This window comes from Cryptotermes secundus, unplaced genomic scaffold (assembly GCF_002891405.2).
Source record: "Cryptotermes secundus unplaced genomic scaffold, Csec_1.0 scaffold589, whole genome shotgun sequence".
NCBI classification, from domain to species: domain Eukaryota; kingdom Metazoa; phylum Arthropoda; class Insecta; order Blattodea; family Kalotermitidae; genus Cryptotermes; species Cryptotermes secundus.
Genome location: NW_019718279.1, coordinates 368235 through 383920, shown reverse-complemented (window position 1 = coordinate 383920; position 15686 = coordinate 368235). Strand labels below are relative to the sequence as shown.

Sequence of the window (15686 nt, the reverse complement as noted above, 5' to 3'; positions counted from 1 at the left end):
AAGTACCAAAAGATAAATTTATATTTGACAACCCTGTGAACTAATCAATGGAATGCAGACATTCTGGGCATGATCCTCATGATTCCCAGTAATCATTCTCTTCTGAATGACCCCCTGTACAAAAATTCTGAATTTGAACATTGCTAAATTCCAATTTAGATATCCTATTTACAGCTTAGCTGAACACAGTAGTCGCATGGTCTAAGGTATGAAATTTCTTCACTTGCTCAAATGCTGGGGTCATAGATTCAAATCCCACTCAAGGCATGGATGTTTGCCTATGTTTATTCTGTGTTTGTGTAAGGTAGTGGTTCTGCAACTGGCTGATCCCCTGTCCAAGGAGTCCTACCAACTGTCTAAGATAAGAAACTGAAATGAAATGAGCATTTCACTGATGCCCTATGCTCCAAGTGGGAGCAACAGGAATAAAGATAGAGTTATAGTGTCATGTGTAGGGGTATGCNTTTAAAGGGCCTGCCAGGACAGGGGTGGGATTTAAATACCCTTCGCGCTAGTCAAAGAGTTAACAGCTTGGTTACACACACTCTTAATTACGCTCAAATACATGCAATACAGCGCTATCGCTGAATTACACACTTTCCAGTTCACTGTTGCACACACACACTAGGATTCTCTGTCTTCCACTAGTCATCTCCTAGTAATGGATCTTCACACAGAAACTGTCACTTCAAATCACTACAAATATTAGACATAATTAAAGTCTTCCAATCACACGCCAAATCTTCACGCAACGAACTTCCTGTGGCAGTCACTGTCACTTAAATGCACTCAGATATTCCCAAATACAGAAATCTGTTCTGTCCGTAAATGTTGTTACATAGCTTCCGCACTGACCACGCAGAAAACAGCTTATATTGTTGGAACATGTTTACAAGTCGTGGCATGGGCTCCACAGAAAGCCAGTTACATGATAGCTACCACTGTTGCGGTGTGATGTCATTGCACCTGCGAGGAAGTCTGTTTACTGAATCACTGCTTAAAAGCAGGTTGCATAACCTCGTTGTTCCACTGTTGCCAGTGTGTATCGCGTATGTTTATCGGTCCGTTACCCAGCAACGCTCTGGCCACCCATGTTACATTAGCTGAAGCTTCAAGAAAAACATTCCAGTCTGCTCACTGAGGGATGATAAGAGTCTGGAGCTCTGAGCAATTCATGATAAGTAGGTTGTACTGAAAGTCATGAGCAACAATTTTTTGTAAAGTAACATGCTTTATTATTGACAAACCAAATACACCACCTCAATCTACAGACCTTTCTTTATTTTTTCACACAATCGCCACTTCTTTGTACACATTTCTCCCAGCGTTCTGGGAGTTTGAAAATTTCCCTTCTGTAAAATTCGGTTCCAGCCATCCGAAGACACTGACACACTGCTTTCTGAATTCAGCGTGCTTATGGAAGTGTGTGCATGGATGAGAGCAGTGTTCGAAGATGGGTGAAATATTTTAAAGATGGGAACAACAGCATCAAATATGAGCCTTGGAGCAGTCGTCCTCGAACAGCCTCAACTGAACGCAACAAGGAAAGAGTGGATGAGATCATTGAAGATGACAAGCGTGCGATTGTGGACACAATAGCCCAAAAACTTGGAATAGGGCACAGTGCAGTACAGGAGATGAATGAAAGCTTGGGCTATAGGAAAGTTTGTGCTTGCTGGGTTCCGCGGTTATTGACTGAAGACCACAGATGTCACATTGGAAGCAATTGCAAAGATGGGGTGGGAAGTTCTTCCACACCCCTCCTAAAGCCCTGATCTGGCACCCTCCGACTACCATCTTTTCGGATTTGTGAAGGATCAGCTGCGTGGACAACGTTTTGAGACAAGGGAGGCAATTCAGAAAGCAGTGCGTCAGTGTCTTCGGATGGCTGGAACGGAATTTTACAGAAGGGGAATTTTCAAACTCCCAGAACGCTGGGAGAAATGTGTACAAAGAAGTGGTGATTATGTGGAAAAATAAAGAAAGGTCTGTAGATTGAGGTGGTGTATTTGGTTTGTCAATAATAAAGCATATTACTTTACAAAAAATTGTTGCTCATGACTTTCAGTATGATCCTTGTATTTCCGTTTGCTAATTTGACACATGGATGTGCAAAATGTGGACAATAAATAACAATAAGCAGATAAAAGGAGATGAAATCCATGCATAATATAACACCAACCACAATTGACAAAAAGTTATGTGATATGTTAAACTCTAATCAAATAAGCTCCAGCCTCTTGTTGCTCCTTGTAGCATTCTACCATTTGGCTATAAAAGACATCAAATGGAGAGGCTTGGACGATGTGAATAAGTTCAGAATCAGGAAATGGACGAATGTCTGCAATGGGGTTTATGATGCAAGGATAACTAGCATATTATTATTATTACCATATCTTAACATGACTTCAATAATTAAACATTTATTGAAAAGACAAACATTAATGCTGATAAAATTGTTCTTAAATAAACTGAATGTAACAAACAACACTAGAATAATTTCTGGCAAGGCACATATTACCCATTTAAAACTCAGTCTTGTCATCATTATGTGGTGGATGCATGATGTGGAATGCCTGACTGTTTCAATTCACTTCACACGTGCTCTAATATAATTCACGCTTGCATCCAAATTTTTCTGATGTGGGAAACTGCTTAAATAATGCCGTGTTCAACAACTTTAGTGTAGTAGAGACCAAAACTTGAAGTCTTCACCTTCCTGTATATACCTTACTCTGGAAAAGAGATGAATAAAACATAATAAACCATATAAATTGTGTATTCTGAGCTGACTTTTCTTCCTTTAAAGACAAAAAATTGTAACCTTATGAGACTGTCAAGCTATCTATATATACAGATATATTACTTACTTACTCGTGAAGCTGAGCCCTTCTGGAGGAGCCGCCAATTCTGCAGCTACTCTAGAATTTCCCAGCATTTTATGGAACCCGAAGGTTCATTACCATGTTCTCAAGAGCCCTCCACTGGTCCCTATTCTGAGCCAGATCTATCCAATCCATACCATCCCATCCTATCTCTCTAAGATCCATTCTAATATTGTCCACGCACCTATGCCTTGGTTTTCCCTGTGGTCTCTTTCCTTCTGGCTTTCCCACCAATATCCTATATGCATATATACAAATATATACAAAATAAAAATGGTACTTTCAGACATATGGTTTTGAGAACCAACATATGATGCATGAGATTTGAGCTCATCATGGTGGTGACTGTCATTATTATGGTCTTCCAGGCTCTGACACTGTGTGGTTTGGTAAACATGTACCAGCGTTTTTAAGAAACCTACTGCACTTCATCTACTTGTGGGGTCATTATTAATGTTCACCATATGCGTTTGCTATTTGCCTATTCTCACTGATTTGCCCTCACTGTTCCACCGCGAGTGTGCCAGCAGACTCTTGTTCCTCCATAGTAGGCGGAGTCTTACAGCCCTTCAGCTGGCCTGTCTGGATGGTGATGTAGTCCTGCGCGCGCCAGTAGAAACAGCTACCTCGGCCGGTTGCTGGAGGTGTGGAAGCTACGTTCGCTGCCTGGTCGCTGGAGACTTGCGGCTACTACTTCGGTTGCTTGGTCGCTGGAGACTTGCGGCTACTACTTTGGTTGCCTGGTTGCTGGAGGCTTGCAGCTACTACTTCAGTTGCCTGGTCGCTGGAGGCTTGCGGCAACTACGACAGTTGCCTGCTGCTGTGAAGAGTTCATGCCTCTGGGCTGCTGTCTTGGGATGAACCGAGGGTGTCGACTGATGATTGTGAGCTTGGGGCTCCGCCTTTTATACCATGCTTGATGGAGTAGCGAAATTTGCAGTTGCGATTGTGAGCGCTGAATGGCTAGCGCGTGTAATGATTACAAGTGAGCTGGGCATCAAGTGCCGTATAAATATGAGTGGTGCCAGCAATGTGACTGAATATCGCACGTGATGATCTGCAAGTGGGTTGGACATCGAGTGCTGTGTAAATATCAGCGTCGCTCTGGCCACAGCTGCCTGTTTGGCACTTTCTGAAAGGGGTGACGATTCTCTGCCAGATGCTGTGGGAATGTTCCCACATACTCTTACAGAAGAATCCTGTTCAGGGCCACTGGTTCACTCATAGCCCCAGTCCTGTTCCTTCTTTCTGTATACCTGCACCAATTCTTTCCCATACATCTCATTCTTCTCCCATTATGATGGAGGCAGTAGGTTCCTACAAGACTTTCGTAACCATTTACCAAACTACACAGGATCACATCCTGGAAGACTGTAATCTCAGCAGGTACAGAATAAAGCACTGTTACTTTAATGTTTTTCTTTTGGCCAAAAGTAGCAAGTCACTGTATTTCTTATGCCACATCTACCTTGGAGAGTTGATAAAAAGTAGACTGTTATCATAGTGATTATTCTTGTCAGTGATAACCATTTGGGAAAGTGAGAATGAATATATAAAGAATCTAAAAATCAAACCATAAGTTAGGCAATTTACCTTTATTGTAATGGCCAGTCATGGTGTCTTAGTATGGCCTGCTGGTGGTCATGTGCCATTGACACAGCACTACCTGTTATCTGGTTGCGGGCATGCATCTCACGTGCCACTCCATACACGTAGCTGATGTCAGGTCGCTTTGATGGTTCAGCATTTATACAGGCACCCACCAAATCTCGCAACTTTTGAGAAAATGTCAGACATCACATCAACTTGCAGTGCTCTAAATCTACAGAGTGATAACTGGGAGAATTAGTGGGAAATTTAGGACACGGTATAATGAGGAAATTCGTTATTTGTACAGATCACAATTAATTAATGAGGAATATTCATAAGTTTAAATTCAGATGGGTGACACAACAGTTGGTGCAGAATTTTGGAGGGGAACCTCAGGACATACTGACCATTTGGGATGGAAATGAGAGGCTAATATGTATTGACATTGATCACAGGGATATAATCATTGTCATCATCATCATCATCATCATCACCACAACCACAACTACCACTTTCATTATCATCATCCTGCTCCTGCTCCTCCTCCATCTTCTTCTGCAAGGGCTGCAGTCCATGATGAATTTTGTCCTCTTTTACAATTGCTTACCATTGGTCCCGATCATTTGACTTTCGTCTGAAATTTCTAATGTCTGTTGTCTCTGATGGGAGATTGATCAAACTGGCTTGAATTCATTCACAATATTGGCTTTGGTATTAATTATAATGGACCTTTCATAACTCCATTACCAGTCACTGTGCATTTACAAGGTAACAAACTTGTTTTCTTCAACTAGTAAATAACTGACAGGCCACAAAACGCAATGAGACCAACTGTAGGCAAGTGGGCTGCACTCTTACTTCATTTTCAGGCAGTCCTTGTTCAAACCTCAGGTTATCTTGACTGTGATTATTCTGTACTTTTCCTCAGATCCTCAAGGCAAATAACAGGGAAGTACCTTAACTTAGTCCATGGCTGCTTCCTTTCACATCTTTTTGAATTCATTATTCATTAATAACCCAGACATTCGACATTAGGCAATATCAGCCATTAAAATCCCTATTAAAAACCAAAAATAAAATAAAATAATAAGGAAGTCATAAAGAGGACTATCTTTCATGCTTACTGAACATTAAGAAAGCTTCATAACTTATGAATGGCCAGGGCTTCAGAAATTATGCAAAGTCCTACTTGCCAACCTAAAAATTCATTTATCAGTCTCCAGCCTTTAAGTTGTCACTTCACATAAGAGTGTTATCACTTTCACTGCAAAGTTACATTACACCAGCTTATAACACTGATTTATTGATCTGGAAATAGGAAGAATGTTAAAGGATGTATTCAATTTATCATTCAGAAAATGTCTGGTAAATATAGTGATTCATATTTGTATTAACAATTTTTTGTCCTGGGGTTGACTAACCCTCTAACAGAAATGAGTACCTGGAACATTCTTGGAATATTCTTGGGGGTAAAGGGCAGCTGGCATGTAGGACTGACAACCTTGCCGCCATCTATGAGCCGATTGTCTAGAGAATGTGGGAACCTCAACATCTCACAACCCCATGGGCCTCCATGGCCTGTTACAGGGATACCTTTACTTTTTTTTATTAAAAATTTTTCATAAATCCGTATTCACAAAACCAATTAAAAACGATATGGAACTAAAATAAAAAAATATTAATAATAAAATGTTCTCAAAGAATACTGTTTATAATTTATGAAACTGTGAAAAATTTGTGGAACTCTTGTTCTCACTTCATGCCATGCACTTGAATCTAAAAAACAGTACTTGAAATAAGGTACATGCATATGTACTTATTTTGGACTTCACCCATCGTCTGGTATGTAAAAGACAAAAGACCACGACGTTTCGGAGACTGGATCTGTCTCCGTCTTCAGGTGGATAAAGAATAAAATCACAGTAAAAACATGATTTTATTCTTTTCTCCCACTGATGGAACCAGTTGTTGGTTGTTCATAGGTTGTTTTTCTACAGACCAGGGTTTGTCCAGCGATTGAGACTAGCTCTTTCTAATGGGCCCAACTGAGTAGGTTTATCCTTCCCTACCCACCTGAAGACGGAGACAGATCCAGTCTCCGAAACGTCGTGGTCTTTTGTCTTTTACATACCAGACGATGGGTGAAGTCCAAAATAAGCCAAAAGAAGTACAGTACACACCATCGTCAGAATCCTTTCAAGTCTATCTACATGCATATGGTTCTCATTATCAGATGTATTTTGTTTCCCATGTAGTTCTGTAGCCTACAGGCAAATGGAACCTATGATCCATTAAAATATAATTGTTGTGAGCTCACCAGCATATAATGTCAGTTCTCCTGAGATGAGTGGATGACCATATTTCTCAAACCCTACAAATGGCAATATTATCATATACAGATTAAAATCACTAAATGAAATAACTATGACCATGTTATTCATTGCAGAAGAACCCACCTCTTTTGAGTAGATATCAGCTGGGAGTGGGGGATAGTCACACTGCTCTATCTTCATGCACAGTGTGTAGAGATTCATTTTCTCCCCATAGAATGGTGACTGCAGGGCGGCCATCTGCCATAAACACAATTCACAGTCATAGACTGGCAGCAACAAGACACATCAATATCAAGTGATAAGTGGAACAATAGAAACAATATGTAAACACAGAGAAAACTAAGAATATTTCATGTCTCGATCACTAGAGAGCAGGTAAAGTTAAAGCTGTTCCTGTGCTTTATTAAGCACCATGCTATAAACACGTGTTGAGGAGTGGAGGTATAGCTTCGAGCTTTCTTAACCTATGGAGATGAGTGACTGACTATTTTAACGCTGGGGAAAGGTTCCAGGATACCCACTGGACAGGAGGGTAGGTAGGCCCAAGAGATTGTCTTGAATGCTGCTGAGAACAAAAAAACTGCTGTTCCTCCTGAAAAGAGAACCCCGATTCCTAAGTCATCCAACCCACATCTCAGTTACTACACTGACTGAGCTAAGCCAGCTCATACAGGATAAAAATCATACTGTAAAATCAGCTAATGCACAGTGAGATCAGAGGTTCAGCAGTGACTGTAAATTACCATCTTCTGGTATGTGTGCTGTGTAGTTTGCCAGGTAAGTATCACTGTTTCAGAGGAACTTGTGGTCTCCATCTTCAGGGTAGAAGATGCTTGTAATCTGATATATTGGTACCTATCTGCCAAACTACACAGTGTCACATCCTGGAAGACAGTGATCTTTAGCTAATAATGCGTCAAAAAATTAGGAAACAAAATATGTTAGAACAGCAGCACTAAATCATTTCCAGATTAAAAAGAATGTTAATGTTATGAATAAGATACAACAATAATTTTACATGATGGTCTAGTGGTCAGAGTTCCTGGCTACAGATACAGAGGTCCTGGGTTCGATTCCCAGCGCTACCAGATTTTCTGAGAAGTAGTGGTTCTGGAACAGGGTCCACTCAGCCTCATGAGGATAACTGAGGAGCTATTTGAAGGAAATAGCGGTTCCAGTCTAGAAAGCCAAAATTAACGGCCGTGGGAATTCATTGCGCCGACCACGGGACACCCTCTATCTGCTACAGTTGGCACTAACTTTGCTGACAAGCAGCGGTCACTCAGTTGGTATAGTTCACTTGCAGACTAAAGCCATGGAGTGTGTTTTTTTTATATGGGTGTTAAACTTGGTCCCTCACTTCCTGGGTGGAACACAGACTGAGAATGAAAGAGACCAGGGTGCTGAGAATATTCAAATCAAGGGAAGATATATCAGGAGGATAAGGAAAGTTGTATATTGAAGAGCATTATTTGTATTCTTCATCAAATAATATTAGGGTAATCAAGTCAAGGGGGGCAAAATGGATGGACCAATAGTATGCAAGGGAATGATGAGAAATAACTGCAAAATTTTAATTGGTAAATTTGAAGGGAAGAGAACACTTTGGAGAACTAGGTATAGATTGGGGACTAACAATAAAATGGACCTTAACATTATGAACCCTGGGATATTTAAATGTTTAAATGTTATTTTGCCAGTAGATATAAATGATTTAAAAAAAATAGTTTTTTACATTAAGGAAATTTGTCCCACCACATTCTAGACAAGTATTTAATAATGAAAAACCAGAACTCAAGTAACTTCTTCAGTTTCACCATAGAAGTAAACATGGAAGCTAGTTTTACAATTCATTTAACATAAACTCACACACAAGGTACCTATCATACGTTCTTTTATTGCTAGTGGGGTGGGACTAAGTCCCTTATACTGCGGCCACCTCTGGCCTATTGTACCAGCCCCAGATGATAGGTGAGGGTGATTATGGAGCAATTGGTGGAATGAAACTGGCAGGGGAAACCAAAGTACTTCGAAAAAACCTGCCCCAGCGCCACCTTGTCCACCACAAATCCCACTTGACCAGACCCAGGATCGAACCCGGGCCACCGCAGTGGAAAGCCAGCGACTAAATGCTTGAGCTATGGCGTGGCCTGACATCTATCATACATAAATATTAGATAAAATTCAAGACCCACAAAGTAAGCTGGCTCTCATCAGACTACATGGTATTATATCCCAGAAGATAGGAACTCTTTATTTATTTATGGTGTATTTAATGCTTTCAACAGTTCCAACTATATAGCAACAAACAGTATCTTAAATGAAATGGAAAGGGCAGAGAAAAAGTGGTAATGGCCTAATTTAAGGTACTTTCCTAGCATCTGCTGGAGGAACTGAGAACATCATGACTAACCTGTCAGAGTGGCTGGTTTCTCTGGCAAAATTGGAACCTGGAACCTCAAAAATATGAAGCAGGAGTGCTACCTCCTCAATTGCAGCGTTCAGTGAGGGGGGGGGGGGTTATGGTGCGATGAGGAATTAACAGAAAGGTTTTATGACAGGATGACCTACTTTGGTCGAAACATCAACTGATGGTAATAAACAAGTGGAAGACCACTGAAAGGAAGGCTACATAGTCAGACCAGACTTGAGCTTAATCCACGGAGAGGGGCACTAACAGCAATCAACAGTGCACTCACCTTCATGAACTGTAACTTGTGCTTACCTCATACAGTAGACAACCAAGTGACCAAATGTCACTTTTAAAGTTGTACCCATGCTCATGTATTCGCTCTGGGCTCATATAGTATGGTGTGCCAACTAATGAATGTGCTGCAGTTGTCTTTGAGCTGAAAAACCGTCCAAGGCCAAGATCACCCAGTTTCACAACACCCTGGGCAGTGATAAACACATTTGCTGGTTTGATATCTGCAATAACACAATGCTTTTGTGTTTAATTTATAAAATAACATTCCAGAGTTCAGTTTGGTGATGTAATGTACAATTCTGAACAGCCTATGGACAAAATTTCCACATTTTGTCACATTTTCCATTCTTCATTTGATGAATTTTTATAAATATGGAACAAATTTTATCTTTTTTCCTTCATGGGTACAATATTGAATACTTTGTTTTCTGTGAGTGAAACAACAGAATGATTCTGGATTATTTAACAATGCTGTGTCACCTGCAAAAGTTACATGGCATCAAACGAGATGGAAAAGTGACTATTAATGGAGGGCATGTAAGGACTTGGAAGGACACGATCATTTGAAAGTACCATCTTGGTATTAAATGAGAGCAATAAATTCCTCCTTGCAGGTAAGCAATAATATATTTGGTGAATGAACTGCTGAAGCATTACCACTACACCTTGACTGGTATTCTAGAATAAGGATGTATCTTTCCTTTGAAAGGAAAGTAAATTAAGAGTGAATTCTGTTTACAGGACCAAAATTCTAAATGTTGTACTGAGACTCCATGATACCAATGCTAAAACTAGGTGATACTTTCAGGCAATTCATAGGTGTTAATTCTGTTCTGGGGCCCACAGTCAACAACAAACGACTGTGAAGACCTAAAACCAGCATTTCCTAGGTATTTCTGTGTTCAGTAGAAGCTGTCAACTCTGCATGCCATAACCACACATGAATTTGATTTGAATGTACCTGACGACACACTGGGCTCCTGGATATGTGGAATACATTTATTACTATGTGTCTTATTTATTGAGAGGGTGTATTAAGAATATTAACATGATGACCATGGGAAATTTGAGGTTAGTGTTCACTTCAGTACATCTGAACTTCTTGAAATGGCACCGCTAAGAGGAACAAATTTGGTGTGGTAGCTTCAAATTTAGGGAGAACTGCTTTTTGTAAATTTGGCCTATGATTACATGACAATATTTCTGTGAACTGCTGCTGGAGGAAGTGTGACTTAATACCAACAGACAGTTCTGTATTGCACTATTTTCAACTTGTGAAGAACAAAAACATGACAACAGTTATAACTTCCAGAATAGCAATGGGATGCAAGATTTACATTCTATATTAAAGTTCTTGATTTTAAAATATAATCATCCTATTCATACAAACTGCATCAGAACTAGCAACATGGATTATTATTAGTTCCTATATAGTCTATCCATTTGAGTAACACACACTTGTCCCATTACATATTCACACTTTTGCTACTGAAATGAGGTAAAGAGATAAAGAAAAATAGAATTTTGGCTTTGCTGAAAACAATCACGAATGACCAGGACCAAATCAAAGATTTTAAGGAGTTACACAATTTGCTATTGTTGAACATGATGGTCAGCACTCCTGCTCTGTAGCTTTAAGTGTCCAATTAAGTGCCTGTGGAAACCAATTTTCTTAAAGTTTCAGTTGTTTTCCCCTTCAGAGAAAATACTTCAAATCTTTCTTAAATATGTTAAAATGGTATCCTAGTATACCATTACCAACTTGGTGTTCACATTCTGATGCTATGTAACTTCTGAAAACAGAAAAGTAACTAGTACATTTTTAAGAGTTGTTGACATGCAGTGTTTGGTTGTTTTTAACCGACTTGTCCAATTGTGCCTGTGCAACAATTGTGAATGTTAAATAAATTACCAATTATCAATTATAAACCCATTGCCACTGGTAGTAATCAGTCTGTATCAGCTAACCTCGATGCATTATTCTCTTGGAGTGCATGTGTTCCACAGCACTACATAGCTGCACAAAATACTTCCATATTGTCCTCTCTGGGATGAGTCGTCGCTGTTTGCGGAAATGCTTGATCATGCGAGAGAGGTCTCCAGCATCAGCTAACTCCAACACAATATTCAGTTCATTGTCTTCAATAAATGATGAGATATACTTTATTACATTTGGGTGGTTCAGTTGCTGAGGAGAAAGGAAATAATGGCTTAACAATGACACAACAGAGAGATTTATATAACGTGAGTAAAGTAACATACTTAAGACTGAAGGTTCTTAGGCAGTGAATATGAAGATGGTCTTCATGGTTGTACTGCTGTAGCTTTGTAGACAGATATCAACATTTTGGGGGAGCCTGCTGCCCCCATCTTTAGGTAAGAAAAGTGGGGATGGAGGCAGGAGGTTCTTCTGAAACTGTGGCCATCTCGTCTACATTCAAAGATACTCAGAAGTAAGACCTATGCATCAGAGTGAATTTGCCCACCATTCCATACATTTTTGGTGTTTAATTCCATATTCTGAAGGATGGACATAAATTGCAAGTACTTAAAGACAATAATGTGCTAAGGAAAATATTTGGCCCTATTATTATTATTACTACTACTACTACTACTACTACTACTACTATTATTATTATTATTGGAGGGGGTGGGTTTCCCCATGCACTGTGACCAGTGGTCTACTGTACGTCCCCTTGTGATATTCTACCAGTCTCTATACCCTACCAGTATTGGTCGATGCCATCAGTCCCGACTCAGCCAGTGAGTTCGGCCTCTACTGGCTCAGCGGTATCTAGATGCTTCCCCCATCTACCAGATGCGTTAGAGACTATTGTTGGGCGGGAAGTGTCCTTATAATTTGGCTCAGAGGCCTCCTTGAGACATGAGGTTTTTTTACATGTCGTAAAGCTACGACACAGGACCCACGGCTTAAAAGTCCCTCCTGGAGGACTTGGTCCCTGAATTTTTCTGCCCTTAAAAATTCCACGACCTCCGCCAGGTTTGAACACGCGTACCTTGAGTCATGAGGTGGGAACGTTCCCCCTAGACTGTGGAGGCCGCTTATTTCGCCCTAAGATAAATAAACTAATATGGAAATGTAAAAGATTACATAAGAAAAATTTCTTACTTTATATGCCTGTCCTAGCATTCTAATGATAGTTACATGAAGTTTGCTAAAATAGGCAGTAAATGTCATTAGATAACAGAAGATGACATACCTGCAGTAAGTTGATTTCCTTCATGCAATCCAGACGTGCTTTGGCATCCATCATTTCAAATATCTGCACCTTCTTAAGGGCAACAATAGCTCCATCTGTTCGACAACGAGCACGATATACCACACTGAACTGACCCTTGCCAATTTTCTTCTCCACATCAAATATGGTCAGTGACTGATAAACAGAGGCACCCAAATTAGCTGTCAGGGCCAAGATTTCAGCATCACTCATGTTGCACCAATCTGTGAAACACAATTATTAACATGGAAGTGGTATGAAGAATATTCTTTAAGTCTTTCTTACTTTAATACAAACCTTACTTGCATATAGTGCACCCCATTTTCAAAAACAAGGCTTTAGAAACTGAATTAAGTTATAATTAACTCTATGGTAACCTATTTCTTTAAGACCCATCACAATGTTATCCTCCCAGTTTCTTCTCAGTCTTCTAACCGTTCTTTCTCCAAGAAGATTTCCCACCATTTGTCTCTTCCATTCGATATGCCTGTCCAGTCTAGTTTAACTTTCCAGATCACTACTTTGGCAGAGAGAGAGTCAGAGTTACTTTATGACTGGTGATTTACCGCCATTCAGTTTGTCTTGGTGACAAGCCTCCTGAGACTCACGACCAGTAATTTTACTTTCCAACTGAACACTTGTGGTTATAATCCTTATGTAACACCTTTTATAATGAGAGGATGGGTCTGTAATTCACAATTGCTGCTGGTACTCGCCAGTGCAGTCACTTTCAGGTCTGAGTTCCGTTCGACTCATGACCACATTTTACTGCCACTACTCTGACAATGCTGGGTGACCTGTATATATCACAAGGCTGCTCATCATGCAACATTCTCCATCACCCAGTTGTCATCATTCTTATGACAAAACATTTACTAATACTTGTAGTGTATGTTCTTCTTTCAGAGTAAAAGACTAATATATCTAATACAAATATCCATGGTCTGACAATTAAATAATGGGACTGGGAACACTGCAAAGCATGAGTCTTTCTCTGGTCAATGGTGAACATGACTACCTATAAGTACAAGTCCAGACTCCACTTATCTTAAGTCTGGAAAATACAGAGCTCTTGTGCTTTAACTGATGTAATGCTTGGATAGCTCATCTTGATAAGCAGTGCTAAATGGTTTTTGGAGATGGAGGAACAAGGCTGAATTTAACAGTCAACCTCTATATCCAGCACCATCAGAATCAGATGAAGACATTGCAAAGCTGAGAACTTGAGAACTCTGCTGTGGAATGGTTGACGTGTTTCAGAATGACTGCAGAAGAACTGAATATCAACAGAGAGACTGCATGACTTACTGTGAGCAAGAGTTTGTTAACGAAGTAATTTTATGTGTTGATATTGACAAAAACCTGCTAAGGACCAACCGCAACAGAGGAGTAAATTCTGCAATGATTTTCTGCAAACAAATTGAGGATCAGAATGGCTGAACAAAGTCATCACTAGGGACGAAAGTTGGGTCTATCACTATGACCCTGAGACAAAGCAGCAGAGCATGCAATGCAAATCTCTTGGTTCGCCCTGCCACAAGAGCTTGTGTATGTCATAATCAAAGCTCAAGACACTGTTGGTTTTTTCTCTGATTGCAAATGGATAGTGCATTACCAGCTTGTTACACCCAGTCAAACTGTGAGCAAGAAGTTTTACCTTCAGGTTTCTGAACATCTGAGGGAGCAGGTTCATCATGTGAGGCCAGATTTGTTCCCGGACAAGTGGATCTTGCACCATGAAAACACATTCTCACACTCATCACTTTCTGCCAAGGAGTTTTTGGCAAAAAATTAACTGTGATCATGCTTACTCACCACACTCTCATTCTGTGTGATTTTTTCCTTTTCCATACTATGCTGAATCCTGTCAAACGGCCACACTTTGAAACCAAAGATGAAATTCATATTGCAACATTTGCTCCAAGCAATGTACAATGTACAAGACAGTTACTTCTAGGAGTGCTATGACAGCTGGAAACAATGCTGGAATCCATGTATGTGTTGCAGGAGTGAATTACTCTGAGGAAAACCACTGCAGTTCAGAATAAATTTTATAGAGCTGACTGTGAGTACAGTCTTGTTTGTCAGATCTCATACAGTAAGCTCAGAAATGTAACTAATGGAACAACTTCCACACAGCACACCAGAAGCAGGGAGATTATGATTATGTGATGAAGCACAATAGAGCCCTGTAGGGTGAGATGCAAGGGCCATTTAGGTCCACCCCTTATACATTCATTCATTCATTCAAGATTATCTGATTATGCACTTGGTTTGTAAAGTGCTAATTACTTTAGCAGGGTTTTATCAGTTCAGTCAAGGCTAGATATAGCCTCCACAAAACATATAAAACTAATTCCCTGGAACCAAGTCCTTGAGAAATCAATGGTTCTTCAGCTACTCAAGAAATTCTCAAAATTTTATGGAACCTGAAGTTTTATTACCATCTCACAACAGCCCACCACTGATCTCTATACTGACCCAAATGAATCCAGTCCACAGCACCTCAGCCTATTTCTTTAAAATCCATTTTAATATTATCTTCCCATCTAAATTTATGCTTTCTAGTGTTCTTTTTATTTTTGGCTTTTTCCACCAAAACCCAAAAATCTTATAATAAAATAAAAACTACATGGTCAATTATTAAAAAAGAGACTGGATCTAAAACTCAGAAGGATGAACCCCAATCGCTGAAAGTTGGTAATAGTATGATGCAGAATAAAAAGTGCATTGCAAACGTACTTAACGAATATTCTACCTCAGTAGCTCAGACAATTATAGATGATTTAAACAATAACAAAACTTTAACCAACATCAACCCATTATACTATCTGGGCAATAAATACACGTCTACTTTTAAATCTATCAAATGGCAGTATGTCTCAACTGCTGAGATTAGAAAGATAATCAAATCTTTGAAGACCAAGTCTTC

The 15686-nt window shown here is 39.8% G+C and overlaps 1 protein-coding gene across 2 annotated transcripts in view; it reads right to left on the bottom strand.

The window, feature by feature from the left end:
* Positions 1 to 2403: 2403 nt before the first annotated feature.
* The window catches only part of LOC111875440 (serine/threonine-protein kinase Nek7), a 17158-nt gene continuing 3875 nt past the window's right edge, over positions 2404 to 15686 (bottom strand). For both annotated transcript variants that reach the window (XM_023871697.2, XM_023871705.2), the window contains exons 2-7: positions 12737 to 12978; positions 11484 to 11703; positions 9534 to 9736; positions 6932 to 7045; positions 4479 to 4660; positions 2404 to 2735 (exon numbers count right to left, since the gene is read on the bottom strand). In XM_023871697.2, the coding sequence (XP_023727465.1) occupies positions 4481 to 4660; positions 6932 to 7045; positions 9534 to 9736; positions 11484 to 11703; positions 12737 to 12967 (948 nt within the window). In that variant the 5' untranslated portion in view covers positions 12968 to 12978 and the 3' untranslated portion in view covers positions 2404 to 2735; positions 4479 to 4480. The remainder of the gene's footprint in view (positions 2736 to 4478; positions 4661 to 6931; positions 7046 to 9533; positions 9737 to 11483; positions 11704 to 12736; positions 12979 to 15686) is intronic.